We start from the raw sequence: 25624 nt of genomic DNA on the forward strand, positions 1-25624 counted from the left end.
TGGGTAGAGAAATTTCAATTGGTGAGATTTTATGATAATAAATAAAATGAGACAAAGAACTGCATATATGTTCAGTAGCACCTGTGTCTAAAATCAATTGGGAAGATATATTACCTTGATTGTGAGAATAAGTGGAAACATTATGAGAACTTACTAGACCAGTAGAATATGTGACTGTGGGATTAGATTGAGGGAGAAGTGCCAATAGACCTTGAATTTGCTCTTGAGAAAGTCCCAAAGTTGAGGAATGTAACTGCGCCTGAAATTTATTAGAAGAAACAACTGTAGAAGCCATTAAAGTAGAAAAAATTGTAGGAAAGCCAAGAACGAGAGGTAGAAGATGAAGATTTTAGGTAGTAAAAGAATTGGTTGCGGAAGAACGTGATCAAGAATTAATTTTCTTCTGATACCATGTTAGAAAAGAAGAAAGAATGAAATATTGTATTTCTTATTGAATGATAAGGAGAGAATACAATTGATATATATAATTATTTAGAGCAATATAAAAAAGGAATATAAGTATATAAATATATGAACATAAATGCACAGATATGAACAGAGAATAAAATAATTCCAATAAGTATTGCTAAATTAAAGCCATGCAAGTTTCTGAGATACAAGCCACTATTTTGCTTTCCTATACCAATTTTTTTCCTTTCTAATATAATAAGTTTCTCGCATCACATCAATTTCACACCTTTACCATTTTTTCCCTTTCAAAACTATTTATGCATCCTTTGAATGACATTATAGCCTCTTTGGCTCTTTTTTCATAGTTCCTTTTTTCTTTTCATAAAATTGTAGAATTTTAATTTCAGTTATTCTGTTTATACTCATAATAAATAAGAGATAAATTAGGAATCATTATGCTAACTTAAATTTTGCAAATATTCATCAATAATAAAATACATCACCATTATAACAACATTTCAATATAACATAAGTCAAATATTAAGACAAGTATCAAAACGGGTCACCCGACTCCATTCGGTCCGACTCACTACGGGTTGGTCACTTAGTAAGTCAACTCAACTCGGTTTATTTATTAGCGAGTCAGAAAAATTCGAACTCGGCCTGATTCACCACGGATTGGTGAGTAAACAGATTGGCCCACTGACTCACTTAATTACAATTTTTTTAAATAAAAAAATTATAAACTTTCTATAATTTAAATCTAAACAAATTTCACTCCCAACATAGTATTTGATTAATTTTGAAAATAGAGAACTTAAATCATTTTTTCAAGCAAAAAATAATAATAAATATATTTTTTTATAAAATTGAAATTAAATTTTAATAATATAAAATTAGGCAGGTGGATTGATGGGCCAACCCAGCCCACCATAGGTTCAACTCGTATGAGTCGAGTTTAAATGAGTCGGGTTGAAATTTGACCCGCATAAAAAGATACAATTTTTTCAAACCCAACGCGGCCCAAACCCGTGATGGACCGGGTTGGCCCGCGGGTTGTGACCCATTTTGACAACTCTAAAGACAACTATCAAGACACAAGCTAAAAAAAATAAATGCATTTTTAGACTTCTAAATTAGTACCTAAGGTACCACAATGTTAATGTTGGTCATCAAAAGAAAAACCCCAATAGGAGAAAATTATCCACAGAATGAATTATTTTAAAAAATATAGATACAACCAAAACATATGTTCAATCAAATATCAAAATAGAAGCGACTAATATTTATATTATATTGGTATAATTATTTTCAATCAAAAAGCAAAAAGAACTTAGTGTGGAAGAAGCTTCACAATTATTTGAATTTTGTAATTTCATAAACATTGTCATGGTCAGAGAACTAAGACCATACTTATAGATTTTGGAATCCAACCCGTCCAATTAGCCAACATAGCAAGACCGACTAGCCCACCTCGCTCGTCCAACTGGCCAGTTCGTCCAAACGAAAACTAAAAATTTATACAATGAAAAGTAAAAAAACAAAACTAAAGAAGGACAATATAATAACAACCTAAAGCAACTTCTTTCATAACTATGAGACGAAAAAAATGTGGTTGAAGAAGACCTAACTTTTAAATTAATTGTGGTGTGCGCATATGAAGATGTTATAATAGAGAGGTAGTTTGTTAAGCATGAAGGACACATGTCAACAGGAATAAAAAACATAATAGGACTCAAGAAATCATGTGACAAAAGGAAGAATTTTAAATTATGTGAATGGATACGTGGAGAACGACTTTTGGATGGTATAAAACTTTCTTCTCTATATTGAAATTATCTCTTAATATCCCTTTTTTTTTCATAAAAACCTTCTTTTTGGAATGTCTCTTCGTATATATCATGTGACAAGAAGATAAATGTTAAATTATGTGAATGAATACATGAAGAAAATTTTTTGAGTGGTATAAAAATTTCTTCTCTTTATTGAAATTCTCTCTATATCCATTTCTTCTTAGAAACCTTCTTTTTAGAATGTCTCTTGTCATATGATGTCACGTGTAAGACCTAGGAAAAATAAAAATATTTAAATATTTGTATGAATTTATATACGTGGGTATAATGAATGAATGAACAATTATATTTGATGGTGTTGTAGTGTTTAGATATTATTGTATAAAAATAAACATTCATAAAATATTAAATATAATTACATAGGTACTTAGTGTTATATAAGGAAAAAAAAGGACATATGATTATGATAATTATAAGATTATGACACTCTCACTATAATTGTTTCAATAAATATATATATATATATATATATATATATATATATATATATATATATATATATATATATATATATATATATATATATATATATATATTTATATTTATAACAGACATTATTATTATTATTATTATTATATATGTATATATCTATCTTGTGTATAAAAGGTTAAATTTATGTATTAAAGAATTGGTTGTGAAAAGACAGTAACATTCTAATGTTGCACATTTTTTGTATGGGAGAATAATGTTTTATCTGGTCTTTGGCTCATTATTGAGTATAGTACATGGTACATGATATGCCGGCGTTTTTACTCATAAATCTTTATGGAGTAAGGAAACATGTCCTTTAACCGCTAGGTATAATAGGTGTGTAAGGTTAAATACAAGAGATAAACCAAGGTCTTTCGTGATAATGTTGGGAATTCGTGATGATGATGTGTTTGGAGATTGTTGATAAGGATGACATTTGGTGGTATGATTATAATATGGCTGATAAGGATGTTGACCAGAAAGATGGTGTAAAAATGATGATGTTAATAAAGATAAAGCTATAAGTGAATATTTGTTTTTAAGTTGTGTTTATTTGTTATATACATATTATATTATTAATCACCTAACAGTAGCTTACTCATATTTTTTTGTTTTTTTGTGTTTGTTTATGTCTTACTATAATTCTCTGATCTTTGCTCATACGAGAACAAAAAATATTATCTATGCTCCATACACATGACATAGATGCAAAAATGAAAAAAAAAAACTTAATTTATTTAAAGTTTTTGTGCTATAATTTTAGAAACAATGTAATTAAATTTATTTTATTAATTTGAAATTATATAATAGGGTATTATTTTCAAATTAGTACTTTATTTTAATTTTTCATATTTTAAATGTCAAAGTTTTTAATTAATACCATTTTTCATACTATAAAAATTTTGAAATTTGAAAGATCTTAATTTTTAATATTATTCATGACATCATGGAATATTACGTTAAGAATGACACTTATCAAGCTCAATCACGTTTAGCCGAGCTCGTGCTCAATTAATGCTGAAAACAGTCCAAAAACATGGTGTCTCAAAACATGGGGATGGGGACAGACTTCTTAATATTTTTGTTTTCTTCATTGAAATCCAGAACAAGAATAGTAAAATTATAAATTATCTACAAATGCAAATATGATGAAAAAAATTAGGTAAAATACTTTTGTGACCCAATTTTGGTTCATAATATTTGGAAAAAACGTAATTTAGTCTTTTTATTTTTTAAAGAATATAATTTATGTTCAATTTAGTCCTTTTTACAAACTATATAAACCACAAACAAAGACTAAATTAAACATAAATAATGTTTTTTAAGACTACATTGAACATAAAAAAGACTAAATTAAACATAAATTACATTCTTAAAACTACATTGAAAAAAAATAAAATGAAACCATTTCGAATATTATTCCCAACCAAAATTGGAAAAAAAAGTATTATACCAAAGATTTTATTTGAGGTAGGTGTTAATAAAATAAATAGTGGATATTTTTGGTAATTCCATAAAGTATTGTTTTATTAGATAGATAATTGACTACTCAATGAAAAATATTATGGATTAAACTATATAAAAAATTGCCAGCAAACGATAACTGAGTAATTTTCGGCCTGTCTTAGCTTCACATACTAATTGTAAATTTTGAAACCTATGTTTACCACATCATAGTTGTTTCATAAGAACCTAAGGTCATTAACTTCACAAGATAATGAAGCTCCAAACTTATACCACTACACATAACAAAAGGCCTCATTTTGAAACTATATAGATTCTCAGAGTTCATACGCTGGAAATTTAGACAGGGAAGGATCGATCATATCCAAGAAAAGATAAGCCATGCCTCCTTTCCCTTCAAACAATGAATATGGTCTATCACCTCCATGCATTTCACCTCCAGATATCAGCTTATGAGCTCTGTCAAGCAAAAAGCAAGCAAAAGCCTTGGCTCTATATAGATGCTTCACATCCTTTGTAAGTTGGTACAGTGACAGAAACACATACGCATTTCCACTTATGCCATGGCATATCCCAACTTTCTTCAGCAGACCACGATTCCAAACCACCTCTCCTGCTTCCATAGCTGCATCCAAGAATTCTTTATCTCCAAAAACCTGTGGATTTTAGAACCATACAACTTTTGCAACTCCCCAAACGATTATAAAGTTCTCATTTGAGAAAACATATGTTAACAAGTGAATTAAAGTTATCTATGTATAATAACCTTAGCTGCTTTGACAAGTGTAAGGGCTATCCCTGGAGCTCCATGACACCAATGCACAAGAACATCGCTCTTCCTATCATCTTCACTAACGGGATAGTTTCCACTGGAAAATCGATTGCTTATCATGTATTTCAGAGTTCCCTTAACGTCCTCAATTTCATCTGGCTTCAACTCCATATCCATCAGCACATGCATAATCCCAGCCAATCCATGCGCAGCACCCCAATACTTCTCCCCATACCATTCATACATCAATGGGCAACTTCCCTTTCTACCAATCCTCCTTCCACTTTTAATGACTTCATCAACAACCATAGCCTGAAAATTTTTGAAAAACATGACAACCCCATTGTACTTATTCAGTCCTATACTCAATTCAGCGCACTAAAAGAGTAAAAAATGACAGCAGTAGTTGAGACCAAACCCACTGTATAGCTGGAAGGAACTGTCCCCTGACCAAGATGCTTGTTTAGGAACAAACAGGCCCACAGAAAACCAACTCTCCCATATAACAACTCGTCAGGAAGATCTTTTGATAGCTTAATCTGCACCCCAAAAGGTTGTTAATTCTTATTACTACATTCATCACATATATTTTGATATCAAACAGTTAATATATCACTACTACAGCAATAACTTCAAAACAACTAGATTAAATAAGTGTGACAGAACCATTTCCGATTGCAGAGTTCTAGCCTCAAGCCAAACAGAAGCATTATGGACGGTAATCCTGCTGAAACCTGACAGAACCATTATGGACGGCCGACAAATTTTAAATCCCAAAAAATGTAGAACTGATTTTGAGTTGAAACTATTGTTAACCACTTTCAGATTCATTTCATTCAAAACTAGTTGAAGGGATATTTGAACATTGTATAAAAATATTTACACCAAATCTTAAGTTGCTTTAAGAAGAAAAAACAAAAGAAAATCCTAACGTAAACTACTTCCCTTCAAAATCAATTTCATTCGTAATCAAATTTTTCAGATGCTAATTCAAAGACGTACTTAAAAATTTGATGAAAAGATCACCTTTTCGAACTGAGCCAAGTAGTACCTCAAGGACTCATCGTCGCCAGCGTGTTTTGCAACAACGGCACCGAGAGAGCACACGCCAGCACGCCCACAAATAAAGGTCACGTCCCTGTCACCCATTCATTCAAAGCGCGAACCATTACACTTAAACATGAAAGTAAAATTAAAATTGAAACAGAGAGAACCTGGAACCAAGGGAAGCGGCATCGCAAGTCTTCACAATCTGAGAGCAAAGAGAAAGATCGTTCCCGTTGCGTGTCACTTCGTAAGACTTCAAGAGCAGAAAAGCCGTGCCCAGAACGCCGCAGTAGAGAGTAAAGTCTCCATCTTTTTGCCCAGACACTCCCCACGTTTCTATCACTATCTGGCACCAAACCACGCACGCGTTAGAGCAGAGAAGCGTGGTAAAAAACAAGAAAGAGAAGGGATTGAGGGTAGGATTCGTTTGGTACCGTTTCTTTGAGGTCTAGAGCAGCGCGTTTGAGACGCTCCGAGAGTGGCGCGTGGGGCATGGCCAGGAGCTTAGTGAGTGAGTTCCCCACTGTGAGCGCTTCTTCTTGCTCCTGCGGAGTAGACGGCGTCGCTTCGGGTACGAATTCGGGCATCGGGTTCTGGAAGAACCGAACCGCCATGGTTTCAGGTCTGAAGAGAAGATTCTAGAAATCCAAATAGAAGAATGAACAGAAGCTTGTGAAGAGAAGAACGGTGCTGATGCTTATTTTTAGAAAGCGTCACCGTTTCGTTGTTCGTGTATTCTGATGTCGAGCTATGACGCTGACACCTCGTATCTACCTATCTCTACGTGGCATCTAATGAATGTTTACTGAATAAAAGATAAATTAAAATCATTCCTTTCTTGCAACGAAGATCTTTTTATTCCTAAGATTGTTCTGTCAAAGATTTGGAGCATTCAGATGCAATATTTCTTCCATAATCTTGTTTTGATATTTGGAAAATTCCATGAATTAGTAGCTGAAACTGCTGGAGTTTCTTTCTTGACGTGAGAGCAGTAACTTCAAATCAAAATGAAAATTTGTCTTACCATGAACACGAGGATTTGGTTCTTTGATTAAAAGAAAGGATCAAGCTACTAAAATAAATAACAAGATGGGAAAGAAAATGAATTTTTCATTTGAATACTGCACATGACATCACTTTCTAATTACATGCTTGTTCCCTCAATTACTGAACTTCTGATCAATCTTTAGGAAAGGGATCATAGGTTACCCTTTGCGCAATTTTTTTCCTTTTCACCATTTTCCCCACAGGCATGAACGAGTGTTTGATCATGAATCATGAGCAAACATATATATATGTATATACAATTAAGCTTGTGCTCTTTGACAGGTGATTTCACTAATCATAGTTTACATTACAGCTTCTTATAATGCTAAAATTTCATCTAGACTTTTGAATCTATTCATTCTGAAACTGTTTTCCTTCAAATGTCTGTCCGAACATCCACTTTGCAGGTGCTACATTATAAGATGTGAGTGTTTTTCCACTGCTGATTGTTACCTCAAAGGACAGAGGCTGGTTTTGAAAGTTGACATTGCAATGCCAGTTCTGTCCCCAGTTCCTAGCCATTGGTATCCACCCTGTTCTAGACCCCTTCACTTTCACAGCAATCACTTCCCCATCCACACCAACATTGGAAATCAGCACCTGATAGAAGTGAGAACCCCCACTCATTGTGAATCTCATGCCACCACTTCTTTCACACTTTACTCTGCAACAAACTTAAATATTAACATAAGGTCAAATGTGTATTAAGTTCTCTTTACTTTGAACCAAATAGTTTGGTCTTATATGTTACATACTTGGTTATGGTGAGGGATGAAATTCTCAAAACATCAAAAATACAAAAATGAAAAGCATGTTCTGTAAGGTAAAGACCAATTTTAACTCAAAATAGAGATCCTAATCAATCTTTATCATTGAAACTTTTATTTTGGTTACCTTCTATACTGAACCGGCACTATATCAGCTTTGTTCTTGGCAATTTCAGCAAATGCAGTCTTTGACATCTCAAAATGTTCCCTTGGAAAATTGCACCAGCCACCATAATCAACAGAAAGCCCGTAATTTGGAGCACAGAAATCTGTTACAGTAACAACTACAGAAGGGCTTCCCATCACACACCACAAGATGTGGTCAACACATCTGATTTCATAGCAGGCCCCACATATGCTCCCTCTGTTGAACAACATGGTGCTTAAGCCAGCACTGTGTTTTCCATAACTTGCCTTGTGGAGATCTCCATAACCACAAGCTCCTTCTGCAATACATAGTACAGCCACATTGTCAAAAACATGATGCTGCTTTCATCCTGAGACTATGTAAGAAGAACCAAGGAGAAAGAGAAGTATAGTACCGGTGACAAGAGACCCCTCTGAGTCTTTGGCAAAAGTGGCAGTGGCTTTCTTCCATTCTTGGTCCTTGTAAGCAAAAATCTTGCATGAGTGTAGTAAAATCAAGTAGAGAAGTGTAGACTGAAGAGCACCCATCTCAGAAAATTCAGCTTAGAAACTGATTAAAACTTTAAATTGAAATTCTTTTATGTGTACTATGCTTTTGTCGTATGTGGGGCTAAGAAAGGGCTAAACAAATAGTAAAAGGAGGTTTCTTTTCTAATGCAAATGATTATGATCTGATCTCCTTGCTAAAGATGGAGATATAGCTCCGGTAAAAGTTCAAAATGGGGTTTTTCCAAAAAATTAAAATGCCCACTTAAATTTTAAATTAAGAAATGAGAGGTAACGAATTTAATATTTTTGAAATAGTAATAGTTTTTAACCCTTCTAATAATAATGTGAAAATGAGTTTAAGTGAATAAATACGCTTATCCCGAGTTAAATGAATTCACAAAATTTCTACCTCAAAATAAAATAAAATACCTTTATACATTTTTTTTACAAGTTTAACTCTTATTTAAGGTTTTTTCACACGTGATGTATGTTAAAATTTATAATGTCTGAAGCATAGTTTGAATAAATTTGACAGTTGAACCCAACTGAAAAGCAATTAAAAGCTTGAGACTTTCCAACCGAAAATCAAACATAGAGCTAAGCATTGACAAATATGAGGAAAGATTATTAATTTCCAAATGATGGGGACATGAAACAAGCCGAGAAATAAGGTAATTTGTTGCTCATTCCAAGGAGCTTTTTTTCTTTTGTTTACTTTTGATGCTTTTTCTCTTGTCTATTCTTTTTAGGCAGGAAATGCAGGGGAGAGTCCAAAAGGGTGGTTTGGAGCCTGCAACATGGATGTGCTTCATTCATACACAAGAGTTTTAGGGTTTGTGTTTGGTGGCAGACACACAACAAAACACAAAAGCTCTTCTACTACTCTTCTTTCACTGCTAAGTCTGCTTTATTAATCATTTTGTTTCTGAGATATCCAGTGTTTTAAGGATTTGGTTAGTTCATTCATGCTTTATTCTCTTTTTGTTTGTAACATCTTTTCATGATATGAAAGTATATAATATAATTTAACATGATGAATTGATAGCATAATTGTTGACTAATTATGGAAGATAAACTTGTATAAAACTTAAATCTCATTCGCTTTTTTACTTCTGGAAAAGAAATAAGATGTTTGAGTAAATTATTCTGAGTTTTTTTAATTTTTATAGATTATACACAATTTTTGTAGCATTCATTTTGATATATTTTATAGAATAAGACCCTCTAATGTTTGGTTAAATAACTAGGATAACGATAAAAGATGGAGCAGGGTATCAAAAGAAAATTTATTAAACTTGAAAAGAAATTGATGTAGTTTACTATTAAATATTTTAATATATTATACTTTGTAACATTGATCATTGATTTTGTTATTAATAATTAATATTATTTATTTTATCCACTAATTTCTCTCACTTGAGCATGGTGTGATTTTATATTCATTCATTGTAGTGCCTTTGAATATATATATGCTTGTATCGATTCTAATAAGAATATTGATGTGGATGATTGTCCTAAAACTTTTTCATAAAAAATAATATTTTAAAGGTAAATTTATCCAAAATTCCCGCATAAAGTTTTTAGCTCATCATAAAAATGATAAGTTTATACTTTTAGTTTGATTAAATTTTATCCTCTATTTTGTTTGAGATGAAATAAAGTAAAACCAGTTAGGAAAAAAATGGAATTTAAATTGAGTCGAACATTAAAATATGTATAATAGTTAGGCTTTTCAATTTGTTTAGTTTCGACCAAATAATTCAAGAAAATGTATCATTGCAACCATGTTCGATCGATGATATGATTTAAAAAATCATCAGAAGGCCCTTTAATAGAGCATTTTGTTGAAAATTTGTTTTATTTTTATCAATTTAAATAAAAAAGCATTTTAAATAATTGGCCTTTTCAAAAGAACGAATTAGCTTTTATAGAATCGATTCTAAGAAAACTAATTTATATTTCATACAGCAAAAATCTATTTATGTCTAAGAATTTGAATTTTAAACAAAACCACTAATTATTTTAAGACTTCATGGCACAAAAACTAACTCTACTTTCATCTACCACCTCTCTTTACCCAATAAATAAAATTTAATTTATTTCATGGTTTTTATACCCAAATAACTATTTTATTTCTCCTTACAAAAACTTTTTTCCCAAAGTCAGAAATCTAAATAATTTTGATAAATAAAATTGAGGTTACTTTTTAAATTAATATAGTGTATATATGATTTTTCAACATGGTGAATGAGTACCTTCAATCATTCTTTATCATGGTGTGGCTCCTACTAATCTTCAAAGGTAAGAAAAAACAATGATTTCAACTAACATTTGCAAAGACCAATAAGATCACTTAGAATGGAGTGACATCCCAATCATCACTCAATCAAACTATGTATAATTAATTGTAAGAACAAAAAAGAAAACTATATAACATTAGTGGGTTTGTGTATATCCAACCCCACAAAAATAATAGAATCACCATATATAAATTCCTTTAACAAAAAAAACAATGAAATATAATACATGATGCAATGGTTAGTAACGGGTTAAATCCAAAGTTTGCATTAACATACGCAAATACCAATGTGAATAATACAAAAGAAAAGAAACCAATTCTTGCTAATCACAAATATGTCCGAATATATAATACAAAATAAAATGAACCTGTACTTACGTGTATGTTATGAATAACATATTATGATTGTACATTGAGGTAGAAGTCATTAATATACTGATATTTTATAGAGTAAGTTATTTTGATGCTGTGTTGGATTTTATCTTTTTCTATCTTGTCTTATCTTGAAAGTGTTCAAATAGATACATAAAATTTTTTAAAAATATAAACATACAAAATATGTTAAAACTTAAATATATAACTTAAATATATATATATATATATATATATATATATATATATATATTAATTTATGTGTGTAAAAAAAATGGAGAGCAATTCCCCCGCGGAATGAAGCAAGTTCCGCCATTGAGTCTACTAGTGGATTTTTTTTTTCTCTCTCCTTTATATGTATCTTTCATCTATTCTGATGTTTGTTGAAAAAATAGAATTGTCTCCTCTCATATTGTGTTTATTTTACATTTTTATTTTCTTAATATAAAAAAATCAAAATAAAATAAATTGAATCAATAATAATTAGACTTAATATTATTATTGGTCTCATTTTTTGTCAATTTTGTTCCAAAGGATCCTTATTTAGACTGTTCAATGTAGTCCCTTATATCATGATTTATGTTTAGTCTTTTTGGCTAGCGAAGTTTAAATAGTTAACAACACATCACTAGTCAGTAAATTACATGGCAGTTATTGACTGACGTGGCTAGGACCAGAGTTGACTAAGGATGGTCGCGCCAATGAGGGCTTGACATATGGCAACCCCTTTCTTCATCCAAAAATTAGGGTTATGAGATTTGCATCTGTAGATTGGGGAAAAGCTTGCTTCAATGCAATCATGCGTGAATAGGGTTTCTCCTTCATGGCAGATATGGTGAACTTCGTGATAATTGGTTTGCTTCTTGGTTTTTCTCCTGTAAGTGAATGAAGAAGGTGTGGTGGAGAAGCTTGCGGAGAGGCACTGGTGCTACGATTGAAGATGATTGTGTGATTTGACTTTGCGCTTCTGCGATTTGGGTTTTGCTCGTTAGAGGTTGGTGATGATGGTGATGATGTTGGTGGCTCTTTACAATTGTGGCACAAATCGCGCTTCTGGTTTAAAGGAGATTTTGGTTATGTTGGTTTTGATCTTCTGTGTTTCATGTTGATGGTGGTTGGTGGAGAATGAAGAAGCTTCAGGACAACGTTGCTCAAAGACGCGAGGAACTCGCGATTCAGTTTCGTAATACTTGTGTCAGGGCGTTTGGAACAAAGGCGCGACCATCTAGTTAGGGTTTTGAAATGTCTGATGATGGAGGTGCCAAGATGGTGGTTGACCGGGAACACGACAACGATGGTTAGGGTTAGGTGGTGGCTAGGGTTTCTATGTATGGGGAAATTAGGGTTTCTGTGTAGGCGAAAATTAGGGTTTCTGTAGGTAGGAGATGATGATGACGTGTTAAGGGTGATATGTCATTGATTGCTCAGTTGGACATTTAGTCGTTAACGATTTAAACGTCGTTAGTCAAAAGGACAAAATTGAATATAAATTACAATATAAGGAACTACATTGAACATTAAAAAAAAATGAGGACCCTTTCGAATAAAGTTGACAAAAATTGGGTCCGACAATGGTATTAAGCTTAATAATTATAATAATAAAGTTAATATAAACAAAATTCTAATTTTTATTATAATAAAGTATTATTAATATTTTTATTGAGAAAACTTGATTATATGCAAGAGAAAGTGTTTCGGAGACGACGACATGGAGAGCCAATAATGTGAGAAGGCTACTGCATTGATGAAATGTGGGGAGAATGTGAAGTGAAAAGAAGAGAAGAACAACGTCAATGAGAGGAATGAAGATGAAGAGAGAAAGAGAGTACATGAAGAGAGGACACGTGAAAATGAAGAGAACATGAGGAGAAGATGCTGAAAATAAAGAAAATGTGAAGAGGGGACGCATGAAAATGAAAAGAACATGAAGAGAGGAAGAATTAGGGATTCAGATTCTATGAGAGGTGGTTTACTGCATATCATAATATGTTTTGAACTTTATTAGGAAAATGTCATCATGTCTAACGTATTATGATAGGTGATAAACTAACAATCATAATAAGGTCTACTATGATAGGTCTTCCTAGACTTGTACTAATACGTTTTGAATATAATTTCAATTTTGTCACATCGTCCACTTATTATGAGAGGTCATAATAAATCTTATTTTTATTATGAAAAAATCACCGGTCAACTTATTATCACCACATCCACCTATTATTACATGTCTTTCAAAGTATATCACAATAACTTTTACTTTTATTATGAAAATGCTACCGGTTAGCTTATGATGACAGGAGGATTTCACCTGTCATAATAACTTGTCATAATAAGTCGTAATAGAAACCCTTTTTTCCATTAGTGATTATAATAAAATTGAAATTATATAAAGAAATACTTCAATAATATTATTCTTAATGTTTTTACAAGGCCAATCGACTATTTCTTATAAAGATTTCAAGAAACACTTCAAACATTTCAAGTTCCTAACTTTAAGGCACTCTTTCTCTTCAAGGATACTTTTCCTCTTTTAGCCAAATAGGGATTATGTCTGCAGGAAAAAAAACACTTAGACCTTCAAGTGAGCCAAGTTTGTTAATAGATAATAAATGTGATAGTTAATGAGTATAAGTCAATATATCTCCTAAAATGTGTTACTTATATTAGTATTAATGGGTCTTTACCTGAATGGGTCTTGGCCATGTGACCTAATTTGGTGTTGATATTGAATTATGTTATTAATTGTGAATCTATTGACTTAACTTGTGAATTATTGTGACTAATAGTATGGTACATGATCTTGTCTTTGTTGAATAAGTGTGGGTTGGGTATACAAAATTATTGAAATTATAATTTTACATTATTTCATTTTTATTATAATAATTATTGTTATGAAATAATAATAATAATAATAAAAGTAAATCATATTATTAATAAATAATTTTTCAATAATTATAAAAAATTAAAATATTTAACCTTAATTTTATTATTACAATCAATATATCATTTATTACAATATTGAATTATTAACAATATTCATAAAAATATCAACTAAGAAGAGAAGAATAAAAAAATAAATAATAAAGATGACAAAATAGATTAGTCTGTTCTATTTTGATCCATTATTGGTTCACAAAAATCGGTTATTGATATAGAAGAGAAGACAAAAAATCCTAGCTTACCTTGATAAGCTATTGGTGGAATAAGGGATTGACTTGCCAACTTTTTCATCTAATTTTATATTTTTTAAATATTTGTTACATAAACTAATATATATATATATATATATATATATATATATATATATATATATATAAATTTTAATTGATTAATTAATTTTTTAATTGAAAAAATTAAAATAATTATCATCTTTACATATTAAATTATTATATTATAATTAGTAATTGAAACTTAATTTAAAAATTTTAATGGTTTAATTTTAATATTATTCAGTATTTGCATCTTTTAAGTAATATAATACACAAAAATTAATATTTACTTTTTCATAAAAAGATAGACTGACATCCAATACATCCCGTCTTAGCTTTTATTCTGTCATTTTGACGAGTAAGACAAAACAAACCAAAGCAAGTTAACGAAATAAAAGATCTAACTCGACTTATTAAATTTTGATAGATTGACGAGTCAATTCCCAAGTTGAAGTTTGTTTTTTTCAGTCATAATTAAGGTTTTTATGAAAACACTAATGATAAACATGGAATGTGAAATTATAATAAAGTGCACAAACTATTACTAGAACTATAGTTACAAGAACCATAAGAAAAGAGTCACTAATACGACCAAATAATGAAGTAACAAGAAAATTATATATTGCAAAACACAAACCACACTCACAAAAGAGTAATCACATCAATAATCAATAATAAATAACAAAAAATAATCTCAATATTCAAATTAAATTATAAGTCTAACTTTAACTCATATATTTATTACCTACACAACTTAATACGAGAAACATTAATCATATTATTATATTTTTATTTTTGTATTAGTGAAACCAAATCTTATAAAAAAACAAAAGATATTGAATATCTAATTTTTCTATTTTGATTTGCAGTATAAAGGGTTAAATATGTTTTTAGTTCCTATATTTTGGAGCGATTTTGATTTTAGTCTCTCTTTCAAACTAAAGTATAATTTAGTCCTTCAACTTTAGAAAACTCTGGTTTTAGTCCTTTTTAGCAAATTTTTTGAAATGCGTTTGAAACCGCAAATAAAGTTAAAAAAAATTTGCTAAAAAGGACTAAAACCAGAGTTTTCTAAAGTTGAAGGACTAAATTATACCTTACTTCGAAAGAGGAAATAAAACCAAAATCGCCCCAAAATATAGGGACTAAAAACATATTTAACCCCAATATAAATGATTAGAAATCACAAAAATTATATATATATATATTAACAGGCTAAAAATTATGTTATCTTGCAAAACTATTTATAGTATTTACAAATGCAGACCTATTAAAGTTTTTTTTTAATAAATAGTATTTTGTTCATAATAGGAAATCATTAACAAATGTTACATCTATTAATTAGAATATAACATGGTGTATATTTAGTACATGTAACTGAGTTAAGTGTTAAAGAAATAAATATGTCTTTGAAATATAACAGAACATCAAAGTCGCTTTGGCCGAGTGGTTAAGGCGTGTGCCTGCTAAGTACATGGGGTTTCCCCGCGAGAGTTCGAATCTCTCAGGCGACGTCCTTTTTGTTTTTTCCATCATATGCATATGCAGGATTCCATTATTTAAATTCGTCAAACACTTCATTTTTCTTTTCTTAAGTTTTCAGATAGAGAAAGTTTTCATGCAACAATTTATACATTACTTTTCATGTAATTTTATTGTAATCTTTTTACTAATCACATTTTCATTAACTAAATATTCAGCAAAATAATGCAAGACACTTTACCGATATAATCGATAACTTTTTCCATCTGCACTAAAAAGAAAATTATTTACTAGTAGACACTTTTTTTTAGTTGAATGATGATATCCATAATCATTTAGTGACCAGACTTATGTATCAACCTTTTCATACATCCAACATTTGAAGAACCATGTGTTTAGTAATTAGGAGATGCATGTGATGGTAAGAGAGAGTAGTAAGAAAAAAAGTGTTAAAAGTACGTTAGTGGCATTATTTTATGTAGTGAATATCGGGAAGGTGAGTCTGAGAAATGATAACACCTTCAACCGAAGTCTTAAACCGTAAATGGTAAAGAAACACATGTGTTTTAACGATCTTCCACTTTTCTTTTGGTCTAAATGGAAATTAATTAATGCAATGAACTAGCCCTCACGAGGACCCACAATGTAGAGTTTATCACGAGACAATGACATCAAAGTTAAAACATTCAATAATAAATGTCCATTTAAACACCAATGGGACCACTACACACATTAGGAATTACAAAGCTACAAGCTCTCTCTCCAATTTGGAGATGGCCACATTACACACATTTACTACCAACTGTTACAACACACCACAAAAGTAGGTATACAAAATCAATATTCAAAAAAATAAGAAACCAGAAGCCCCTTTGGATGCCCTTCTGCACTCCAAATGGCTACTTTTCTCATCAAAAAACAAGAGAAACTAATGTATATATAGCAAACAAAGGGAAGAAAAAGAGACTACTTTTGAGTTATGGGACATCACCAACTTTTAACTGCTTCAAATCTATTCATTACTTGCATCAAAGGCTTCTGTCTAAGGGTAGAAATTTAGCCGAGAAGTGTAAGTCGCCTTTGGAACCCAACTTCCTGGAATAACATCTCTTGCAGAAAGGCTTCTACCACTGGAAGAGCTCAATTTCACTGAGAATGGTCCTCTTAAAGGTCCCCCAATAATGCACCAATTTGCACCCCAGAGGTGATTCATCTGCAGCCATTCTGTAGATCCTGACTGCGAAAGAAATAGATTTTAAACCTAACTCAATTATATAAAATACTGTAAACTCGTCTTATATATACTGGGATAGACTTCCAACAATAATAGTGTTACCAAATAATTAAGAATAAAGTTATAAGCCTAACTTTTCGCACCAACTTGCTATGTGAGGAATTACAGTAAAAGCACTATTTAATAATTTGTCTACAAATAGAGATCAAAGCAAGACTTCACTGTTTAATTTGTTTTGGCAATTTAGTTGCTGAATTGATAGAGTGGGGAGAAATGAGGAATGTTACTGTTTACATTGGTCCCATATCACATGCTTTGAGTTCAGAAAATACAGAAAAAGCAGCACCATTAGATGTTGCCAATGGGCACCATTATGCATATGAGGAATAAGGTAGTGATAATATATTTAATAGGAGAGAAGATGTTCCACCAATTGCAAGCTTTGGCAAAAACCTATTACTCCTAAAGTGCAAAAGATGGTAGTGTTGAGGCACGTGTGGTAAGGAGACACGTCCCCAAAATTTGGAATTGTCAAATTCTGCACAAGGGAGACTAGACAGTAAAAAAAATGTAATGACCATAATGCTTTATTTCACCTTTGGGTAGTTACTTTTGGTCCAATCTGCAACACTTTTCAAGAAGCAGGGTTCCAAAGATGCAATCAGCACACTAAGTGTGCACTCTAGCCATAGAACTATATATTAACAATATATTTCGCACTACCACATTACAGGCCATTAGCTGTAACGGCATCTGATTCTCTCAGACCAGAACTTTAAGATTCTTTTCTTCTCCTATTTTTTACTCTTTCTTTCTACAACTTATATAAAAATATAAATTTGTGATGCATGAGGAACATAGATAGAGAAAAAAAAGTCATGTATAAGTGGAAATAAGCATCAAGAAGAGAGGAAAAATGCATACTTCTCGTATATGCATGGAGCCAATATCTCCTTCTGCGTCCTCAAACTCAACCAGAAGTGATAGCCAAAATGGTGTGGAGCCTTCGTTGACATGAAAAGCAATTTTTCTACCGGGATATTTACATGGTGTTCTGCAAAATAATACAATCAGACAAACCTCACTCATCAGAAATTGATATTTAAATGAGTCTTTCCCTTAATGAATCCACAAAAACAAAAGGGTATTTCACTCAGATGCAGATAATGTAGCATCCTGATATATAGAAACAAACAGGAAAGTGCAAACAGAGAGTAACCTTTTTTCCTCTAAAGGGAAGCTGGGTTAATAATATAAGTTAGAAAAACAGTAAAAAAAGTCAAATCTTCACACCAAACAAAAGAAGGAAAAAACGGTCCCAGTCACAGTCAAAGAGTCCATGCCACATAACAAGGTCCCTCTGCCCCCAAATAAAGTAATATTTTCAACTGAACAATGTTCAGATTCACACTTACATATATGTGTATATATATAGCTGTAAATCACTAAAAGATTTTCACATGTGAAATTTAATGTTTGTAAGCATAATGCATGCATATGCATACCTTCGGTAAATGACAGGGATTTGACCACGGTCTCTGAGAGGACCGTTCTCGCCAGCAATGGCCATGCGACCAAAGGCGGCACCACTGAGATCGAAGTGTGTTTGGTCAGAGGGGCAACCTGGACACTCGTCGGTAATTATGACTGTCACAGCTCGTCTCGAACATATGCTCTTGTCCAAACACCTCACCTTGTAGCAGGCACCGCACCCTTCGCCGTTCATGAACAGCAAGGGCCCCACTGCTCCCACTCGCGCCCTGAACGGCTTCACGTCCACCATCGAACCATACCCACATGCCCCACCTTCACACACACAACATTAACAACTCACTCATCATTAACCCAACACAACACTCACACCACATAACCAAAATTTATAAGCTTTTTCACCAAAACTTTTACCAAACTCTACAAGTTTTTATCTCTTGGATAAAGAACCTAAAACTGCCATAGAGGCTGAAACAGATATGTTTTTTCTGTTTCTCAGTCAGAATTAAAAAATTTCTATGTAAACAAGTAATGCATACCTTTATCTTCGAATTTCCAAACTGAAACTTACATTTTAACTAAGAACAGAATTGAAAGCAAAGCACTTCGATAAACTGATTGGACAATAACTTGTGCAATTAAGAAAGAGATGAAAAGACTAAATTGTTGTACTTATACCAAATCTCAAAAAAATTATATCTAAATTTTGTAACTTTCAACTTAAAATTAAGATTTCACCTAAATAGATAAGAATCTAAATTTTGTCTTTATGTCTCTGCATTTGTATTCACTGAGTTAACTCGGCGAGTGAAGTGTGTTTGTGTGTAAGTGAGTGAAATGTGGAAAGAAGAGATCTTGTGAAGGTCAGTTACCGGTGCTGCCGTCTCCTTCGGGTTCGCCGTACCAGGTGGCGGTTCCGGGGTACCAATGTAGGTCGGGACCGCGGTGCTGAGGCTGTCCCTCGGCGGCGTACAACAGCACGAGTTTCAAGGCGAAAATGAAGCAGGCAAGGCCTTTTGCCGCGGTGGAGGCACGGTGGAGCTGCATTGTGCACAGAAGCAAAGTGGGTGGCGCGCCGAGGCAGTTGGAACGAAAGAGTGGCGTTTGGGGCGTTGCCGACAGTGTGGTGGCGGCAGAGTGGTGAGTGTCTGTGGGCTTAGTTTAGTTAGACAGTTAAAAGGAGTTTTGGGTTTCTTATAGTACAACAGGCGTAACCGTGTTTACGATGTGGTCCGTTCATTTGGTGTTATTTACGAAAGGGTGCCACTAAGAACTTAAGTTGGGTCCCACCGTTAGTTAAGGCGTTAATTCCGCGTTTGCGCGGGTAGAAAACACAAGGGTCTATTAGTCATATCACCCTGGAAACTAAGAAACGGATTAGTGTCAGGGTTTCTTAAGGAGTATATTATAAGGATGTTAAGGGTTGGCTCACAAATGAGTCACCTCCTCTCTTCATCTCGAGTTAAATATTTTAAAAATTTTGTAATTTATTTTGAACTTTTATACAATTAAGTAAATTAATGATGTTTTGTTTTATAAAATTATTGTACAGAAAATCTTAGTATACTTAATATGAATTGAATACATTTACTTTTTTTTTATAACCATACAATTAAAATATTTATTTAATTTTAAATAAAGTCATCTTAAACATCATTATAATTTTAACATTTAAGTTATATTCACGTTTCAAAGTTTATTTATCATCTATAATCACATAAAAATTTATTAAAAGAAAACAAAGCAAATAATCATACCAAATTTATGATAAATATTATACTTTATAAAACATATCCAAACTAGACCTATTATAAAAAAAAAATACATGAAAGTTGTACATACCGTTCATAAAATAGAGAAAAAGATGCTTTAGACTGATCGACCTAGTATCATATGTAAAGGAAGTAATAATCAGAGTTGACTGTGGGATTAACGTGCTAAACATGATTAAAAGGTTATTAGGACACCATTAAGCCAATACTAAATAAAGACTCATCCAAGAGCCTATAAATATGGTGTGTTAGTGAGACATTTAATACTTTTGAATTTATTATACTTTGTCTTAACCGAATACTGACTTAAATATCAGAGTGTTTTTGACAGGTAACGAAGTGGACAAATCATCTGAGTAAACAGAAAGGTATTGAAAGGAGAATGATCGACATAAAGTGAATCATGAAGAAGAAGACGAACGTAAGTGTGATCTCAACCTTACAAGAACATTTTGACGCCCATCGTGGAGCTAAGTGAACATTGTGATACTTGTATGGTGATCGCTAGGAACATGACGAACAATATAGTAGTAGAAGAAGCGTTTGGGGAGCAACATGCCCAATGGAAGATTAAGAGGTTGAGTAAGGACATGGAGAAGATGAAGAGAAAACATGAGGAGGAGATAAAAGAGTTGCAAGCTTTGTGCGTGGAAAACACATTAATAAGGCATAATATGAACAATAAAAGACCTATACTATTCACTCCAACCAAACCTAAGCCAACCAAGCAGCCTTGAGCTGAGCATGAATGAACAATTCAAGGATACAATGATGAGACCAATAAAGATTACAAACCTTCTGCCACAACTACTATGGACACGATCGGAATGCATTCCTTTACATAGGGATCACGGACGCCCCATTATCGAACAACTGGAAGATGTCGGTATTCAAAAAATATGATCGGTCTTCACATCTATACAAACATCTTAGTATATTTGTAACGCAAATGGTGTTGTTCACGTTTAACAATACCATTTGGTGCAAGATGTTGTCGATGTCTTTGAAGGGAGAAGCCCCTGAATGGTTCACTCATCTTCCAATAAATTCCATCGATTGTTTTGTCACAATTAAAATGATGTTTGATGCTTAATTTACCACCAGCCAATTGCACCATCTAACCTCCATCACACTAGTGAATATCAGGAAGGGAAGGGAGGAATCCTCAGAGCATTTATGGACAGATTTGAGAAGACAACCCTATTGATAAGAAACTTAAGTCAAGAAGTGGTTTTGTACCTCATGGTTATCGCGCTAAGGCCAATATCATTCACTAACAGACTTTGTATGCAACTTGTCGTGGACGTAGATGAATTGAGGCAAAGAGCTACAAAATTTATGCAAGTGGAGGAGCGGAGGGACTTTTTGAAAACAAGTAAGGAAAGAAGAAAGATCCAACAAAAGGAGCTTTGATTAGAAGGTTGGAGGAAAACTACATCAAAGTGACTACCTGACTAGAGACCAATTGAGAGGTTCGTGCTTCACCAGTCACACCCTACTTAATGCCACCTGGTCGCACTTCCTAGATGAAGCATTTGGTGTAGAGTTCTACCCCTTCCAAGAAAATCAAGAACACCCTTGAATGCTTACAAGGCCAAACATTGTTAGTATCATCATAATCTAAAGCATATCACAAAGAAATATGCTACCCTAAAAGATAATATCGAAGAGTTAATTCAAGATGGGCACCTCAAGAAGTTTGTGGGGGCAGCCAATAAGCCCTAAAAAAACACAAAAAGAGTTGCCCAAAACAACAAATGGTAAGTCTGATGAATGGTTTAGATTGAGGTGTAGACGCAAGAGTAGAAGTCAAAGTGGGGACATACATTTGAGAGAATTCATTCATCCAATATCTGGTGGTTTTGCAGGAGTCACCATATTCCTTCAACACAAAAGCGGCATGTTGGAGCCCTTTAAACAATAATCATGGTTGATAAGCCTAAAAGTAGCATGCCTCCAATCACATTCATAGATGATGACTTTTAAGCACCCAACCCTGACTATGATGACCCCATGGTGATCACCGTCAAACTAGTTGATTATGCGGTAGAAAAAATGCTTTTAAACCAAGGAAATTCAGTTAACATACTCTATTGGAAGACATTTATGAAGTTATGAATATAAAAAGAACTTTTCCAACCATACTTAGAGCAAATTGTAGGCTTTTTAGGGGATCAAGTATACACCCGAGGATACATGGATCTCTACATGAACTTTGGGAAAGGAAGCCGATAAGGCATGAGGTACTTGCTTGTGGAAGCAAACACATCATATAACGTGTTACTCGGTCGTGTTTTAACGCTTTAGGTGAAATTACGTGAACACCATATTTGGTGATGAATTTCCCTTATGAAAAATGGAGATATTGTGACTGTGCACGTTGACCAAAAAATCACATAGGAATGTCATGCCAACGAGTTAAAGGTAAAGGCATATCATCCATCCAATGCTCGAAGGAAGCATGTGCTAATCATTATGACTGACCTTGACCTTTGTATGAATAACAAACAGAGGATAAAACCAAAAGGAGAAACCATCGATATAGAAATTGCAGGAACCGATTGAGTTACTCATATCAGTGTCGAACTGGTCAACAATGAAGCTAGGATAATATAAGTCGAGTTAAGAAAGAAAAAAGATTTGTTTACATGAACAATAACCGATATGTCGAGGATTCACTCAAGCGTGATGTGTCACAAATTGTCCATATGCAAGGATGCATGATTGGTCACACAGAAAAAGAGACATCTAGGAGAAAAGCGATGTATGATAGCTAATGTTAAAGTTTACAAGTTGTTAGAGTCTGACTTTATCAAAGAAATTCATTACACCACTGATGAATGCATATTGATGTCCTCATTTAGCCTTTAATATTGGATTCTTAATTGTTTTTTGTACTTTAATAAAGTATTTTAATTAGGATTTGTTATGATTGGGTTTATTTAGCATGAGATACAAAAACATGTTCAAAACAACTTTTTAGTTGCATAAATGTTGTTTTGGATATTTTGAGATGTGTTAGTACAACTGCAACTAAGTTGAGCTCATTGACTTGGGGAAATAAATTGGTTAAATTTTCATGACACCTTAAAGATAAATCCAGGAATAGCAAATAATCAAGACCACAATAAGTCAATCCAAGCATAACATGAAAAAAAATGAAGAAATTTGGCTAAGCCAAGAAGAAGGAATATGCAACAAAAATTGGATCTTGTGGGTTTATCTTCTTTTTTTTCTACTAAAAGGGCTTTGATAATTGATAAATTTTTATGATTAAAGATAGTTTGAAGAAAATATATCACAAGATATTTTATTTGATATTATTAAATAATTACCTTATTTAACTATATCAATAAATATCAAAAGATAATATTTGCAAAATCTTTTTTAATCTAGCAAATATCTTCTCAAATATTTTTAGATCTCTACAACAATCAAATATATCTTGAAGATATTCGATTATTTAGAAGATAATTGGAGGAGATTACATTATCATAAAGAAGATTACAACAACATAAAAGCCTAAAACAAAGCTCAATCCAATTTCTATATAAAGAGACTTAGAGAAACACATAAGACGAGCTTAGGAACCCTTTGGGGGGTTCAAGTTTCATCTTTTCTCTCTTTTATCATGTTCTCCACCCTCTCTTCATATTTTTTTCATGTTATTTCCACATTCCATAGAGTGTTAAATTTACTGTAATTTGTTTGATTTTACTGTAATTTCTTAACTGGATTATGAAGTTAGATGAATAAATTTGTTTGTTCTTTTAATTCCTTTTGTGATTCATATTTTTCTATGTCTTTTGTCTCTTGATCAAGTAAAAGTAATGATTTTTATATTGTAAAAGTAATGATTTTTATATTATATGAACCACTTGGTTGGCCAATGTTGTATTGGTGAAAAAGTTAAACAATCATATGTGAACAAATTCCATGGATCTAAATAAAGCGTGTTCAAAAGACCCTTACCCTTAGCACTAACCAACTAGTGGATGGCGCATTCGGTCACCAAGACCTTAAATTCCTTGACACTTATTTTGGATATAATAAGATACCAATGTACTACCCTGACAAAGATAAAACCATCTTCATAACAAACAAGGCTAATTTTTGTTACAAAGTTATGTTCTCCAGCCTTAAGAAAGTGGGAGCAACATGCCAACATCTTATGGACAAAGTTTTTCGAGAATAAATTGGTAGGAACATGGAAGTGTATGTTGACAACATGGTGGTCAAGTCTAAGTCCATGAAAGAGCATGTAACGAACCTAGAGGAAGTGTTCACACAATAGTTTGTGATTGTTGTAGTAAGAGACAAATTCTTGGGCTTTATGCTTTCTAATAGAGGAATTGAATCAAATCTCGACATGTGTTAGACGATAATAAAAATGGGAAGCCCAAGAAACCTCAAGGAAGTTTAAAGACTCATTGACAGATTGACATCCATATCCCAATTCATTCCATGTTTGGCTGAACGCACAAGGCCAATTCTCAGAACCATGAATAAGACATTTAAGGAAAAATGAACAACTAGTGTGAAGAAGCTTTTTAGTAGGTTAAAACAACTATTGCAACATAGTTTGTCCTTTGCAGGCTTAGCCCCAACGGAGAGATAGAAATATACCTGTTGGTTTCAAAAGATGCCACATGCACTGCTTTGGTATAACCAAAGCCATATCATTAGCCCATTTATGTGTCGTTAGTCAGGTATTACAAGACGTCGAGACTAGGTACCACCAAATTAAAAAATTTGCTTTAACTTTAGTTATGGAGATTTGAAGGCTTAAATCCTATTTTTAGAGTCATTAAATAATAGTAATGAAGAATTACCCAATAACTAAGATAATGCGTAGACCAAAACTAATCGACCACATGATGAGTTGATTGGTAGAATTATCAGAGTTTAACCTCAAGTATGAACCCAAAGGAACAATGAAGGGACAACACTTAATAGATTTCTTAGTTGAAATGTAAGGGCACACATTAAGCAACCACTCATTATGGGTATTGCATGTTAGCGGATCATCGAGGCAAAAAGGTAGAGGACAAAAATATTCCTAGAAGGGTTGAACATCCTAAAAATAGAGCAACCACTGTCATTTGACTTCAAGGTTTCAAATAATCAAGCTGAGTACGAGGCCTGAATAAAATTGGCTAGTGACATGGGAGCCAACAAAATCTTGTGTAAGATCGACTCAAAATTGGTGATCGAGCAACTCAATGGTTAATTTCAAGCGCAGGATAAATCTTTGTTTCGTTACTTGTGTGCCTTGAAGAAACTCATCAAAGCTTTCG

At 32.7% G+C, this 25624-nt stretch overlaps 3 protein-coding genes and 1 non-coding gene across 5 annotated transcripts; 1 reads left to right on the plus strand and 3 right to left on the minus strand.

Annotated features, from left to right (window-relative positions):
• Positions 1-4339: 4339 nt before the first annotated feature.
• Positions 4340-6916, minus strand: LOC106756627 (lanC-like protein GCL2). 2 transcript variants are annotated; one of them, XM_022778619.1, is made up of 6 exons: positions 6453-6916; positions 6186-6364; positions 5998-6109; positions 5385-5510; positions 4966-5283; positions 4340-4855 (listed from the first exon to the last, which is right to left on the minus strand). In XM_022778619.1, exons 1-6 carry the CDS (start codon positions 6630-6632, stop codon positions 4517-4519), a joined length of 1254 nt encoding a protein of 417 aa, XP_022634340.1. In that variant the 5' UTR covers positions 6633-6916; the 3' UTR covers positions 4340-4516. The 2 variants fall into 2 exon arrangements, with proteins under 2 accessions (XP_022634340.1, XP_014494612.1); XM_014639126.2 differs by having other exon boundaries at positions 5394-5510; positions 6453-6901.
• A 194-nt stretch (positions 6917-7110) lies between these two features.
• LOC106756628 (expansin-A20) lies at positions 7111-8584 on the minus strand. The gene is made up of 3 exons (XM_014639127.2): positions 8375-8584; positions 7960-8278; positions 7111-7729 (listed from the first exon to the last, which is right to left on the minus strand). The coding sequence occupies exons 1-3, from the start codon at positions 8505-8507 to the stop codon at positions 7417-7419; spliced, it is 765 nt and encodes a 254-aa protein (XP_014494613.1). The 5' UTR covers positions 8508-8584; the 3' UTR covers positions 7111-7416.
• Positions 8585-15780: 7196 nt separating this feature from the next.
• TRNAS-GCU lies at positions 15781-15862 on the plus strand. Its single transcript has one exon. It is a non-coding gene; the product is annotated as a tRNA-Ser (tRNA).
• Positions 15863-16496: 634 nt separating this feature from the next.
• LOC106776293 (expansin-B3) lies at positions 16497-19725 on the minus strand. The gene is made up of 4 exons (XM_014663699.2): positions 19428-19725; positions 18570-18870; positions 17989-18118; positions 16497-17067 (listed from the first exon to the last, which is right to left on the minus strand). The coding sequence occupies exons 1-4, from the start codon at positions 19600-19602 to the stop codon at positions 16873-16875; spliced, it is 801 nt and encodes a 266-aa protein (XP_014519185.1). The 5' UTR covers positions 19603-19725; the 3' UTR covers positions 16497-16872.
• Between the last annotated feature and the right edge of the window lie 5899 nt (positions 19726-25624).

This window comes from Vigna radiata, chromosome 2 (genome assembly GCF_000741045.1).
Source record: "Vigna radiata var. radiata cultivar VC1973A chromosome 2, Vradiata_ver6, whole genome shotgun sequence".
NCBI classification, from domain to species: domain Eukaryota; kingdom Viridiplantae; phylum Streptophyta; class Magnoliopsida; order Fabales; family Fabaceae; genus Vigna; species Vigna radiata.

Bases quoted from the DNA above. Each gene is read 5' to 3' on its own strand.
- LOC106756627 (XM_022778619.1), bottom strand. From the start codon at position 6,632: ATGGCGGTTCGGTTCTTCCAGAACCCGATGCCCGAATTCGTACCCGAA. The intron at 5,511-5,997 runs GTGATCTTTTCA...TTTGGGGTGCAG, and splicing joins ACTTGGCTCAGTTCGAAAAG to ATTAAGCTATCAAAAGATCT. The intron at 4,856-4,965 runs GTTATTATACAT...TAAAATCCACAG, and splicing joins CACTTGTCAAAGCAGCTAAG to GTTTTTGGAGATAAAGAATT.
- LOC106756628 (XM_014639127.2), bottom strand. From the start codon at position 8,507: ATGGGTGCTCTTCAGTCTACACTTCTCTACTTGATTTTACTACACTCA. The intron at 8,279-8,374 runs GTACTATACTTC...TATGTATTGCAG, and splicing joins AGAGGGGTCTCTTGTCACCG to AAGGAGCTTGTGGTTATGGA. The intron at 7,730-7,959 runs GTAACCAAAATA...AGTTTGTTGCAG, and splicing joins GTGCCGGTTCAGTATAGAAG to AGTAAAGTGTGAAAGAAGTG.
- LOC106776293 (XM_014663699.2), bottom strand. From the start codon at position 19,602: ATGCAGCTCCACCGTGCCTCCACCGCGGCAAAAGGCCTTGCCTGCTTC. The intron at 18,119-18,569 runs GTATGCATATGC...ATTATTTTGCAG, and splicing joins ATCCCTGTCATTTACCGAAG to AACACCATGTAAATATCCCG. The intron at 17,068-17,988 runs GTATGCATTTTT...TTTCTTTCGCAG, and splicing joins GCTCCATGCATATACGAGAA to TCAGGATCTACAGAATGGCT.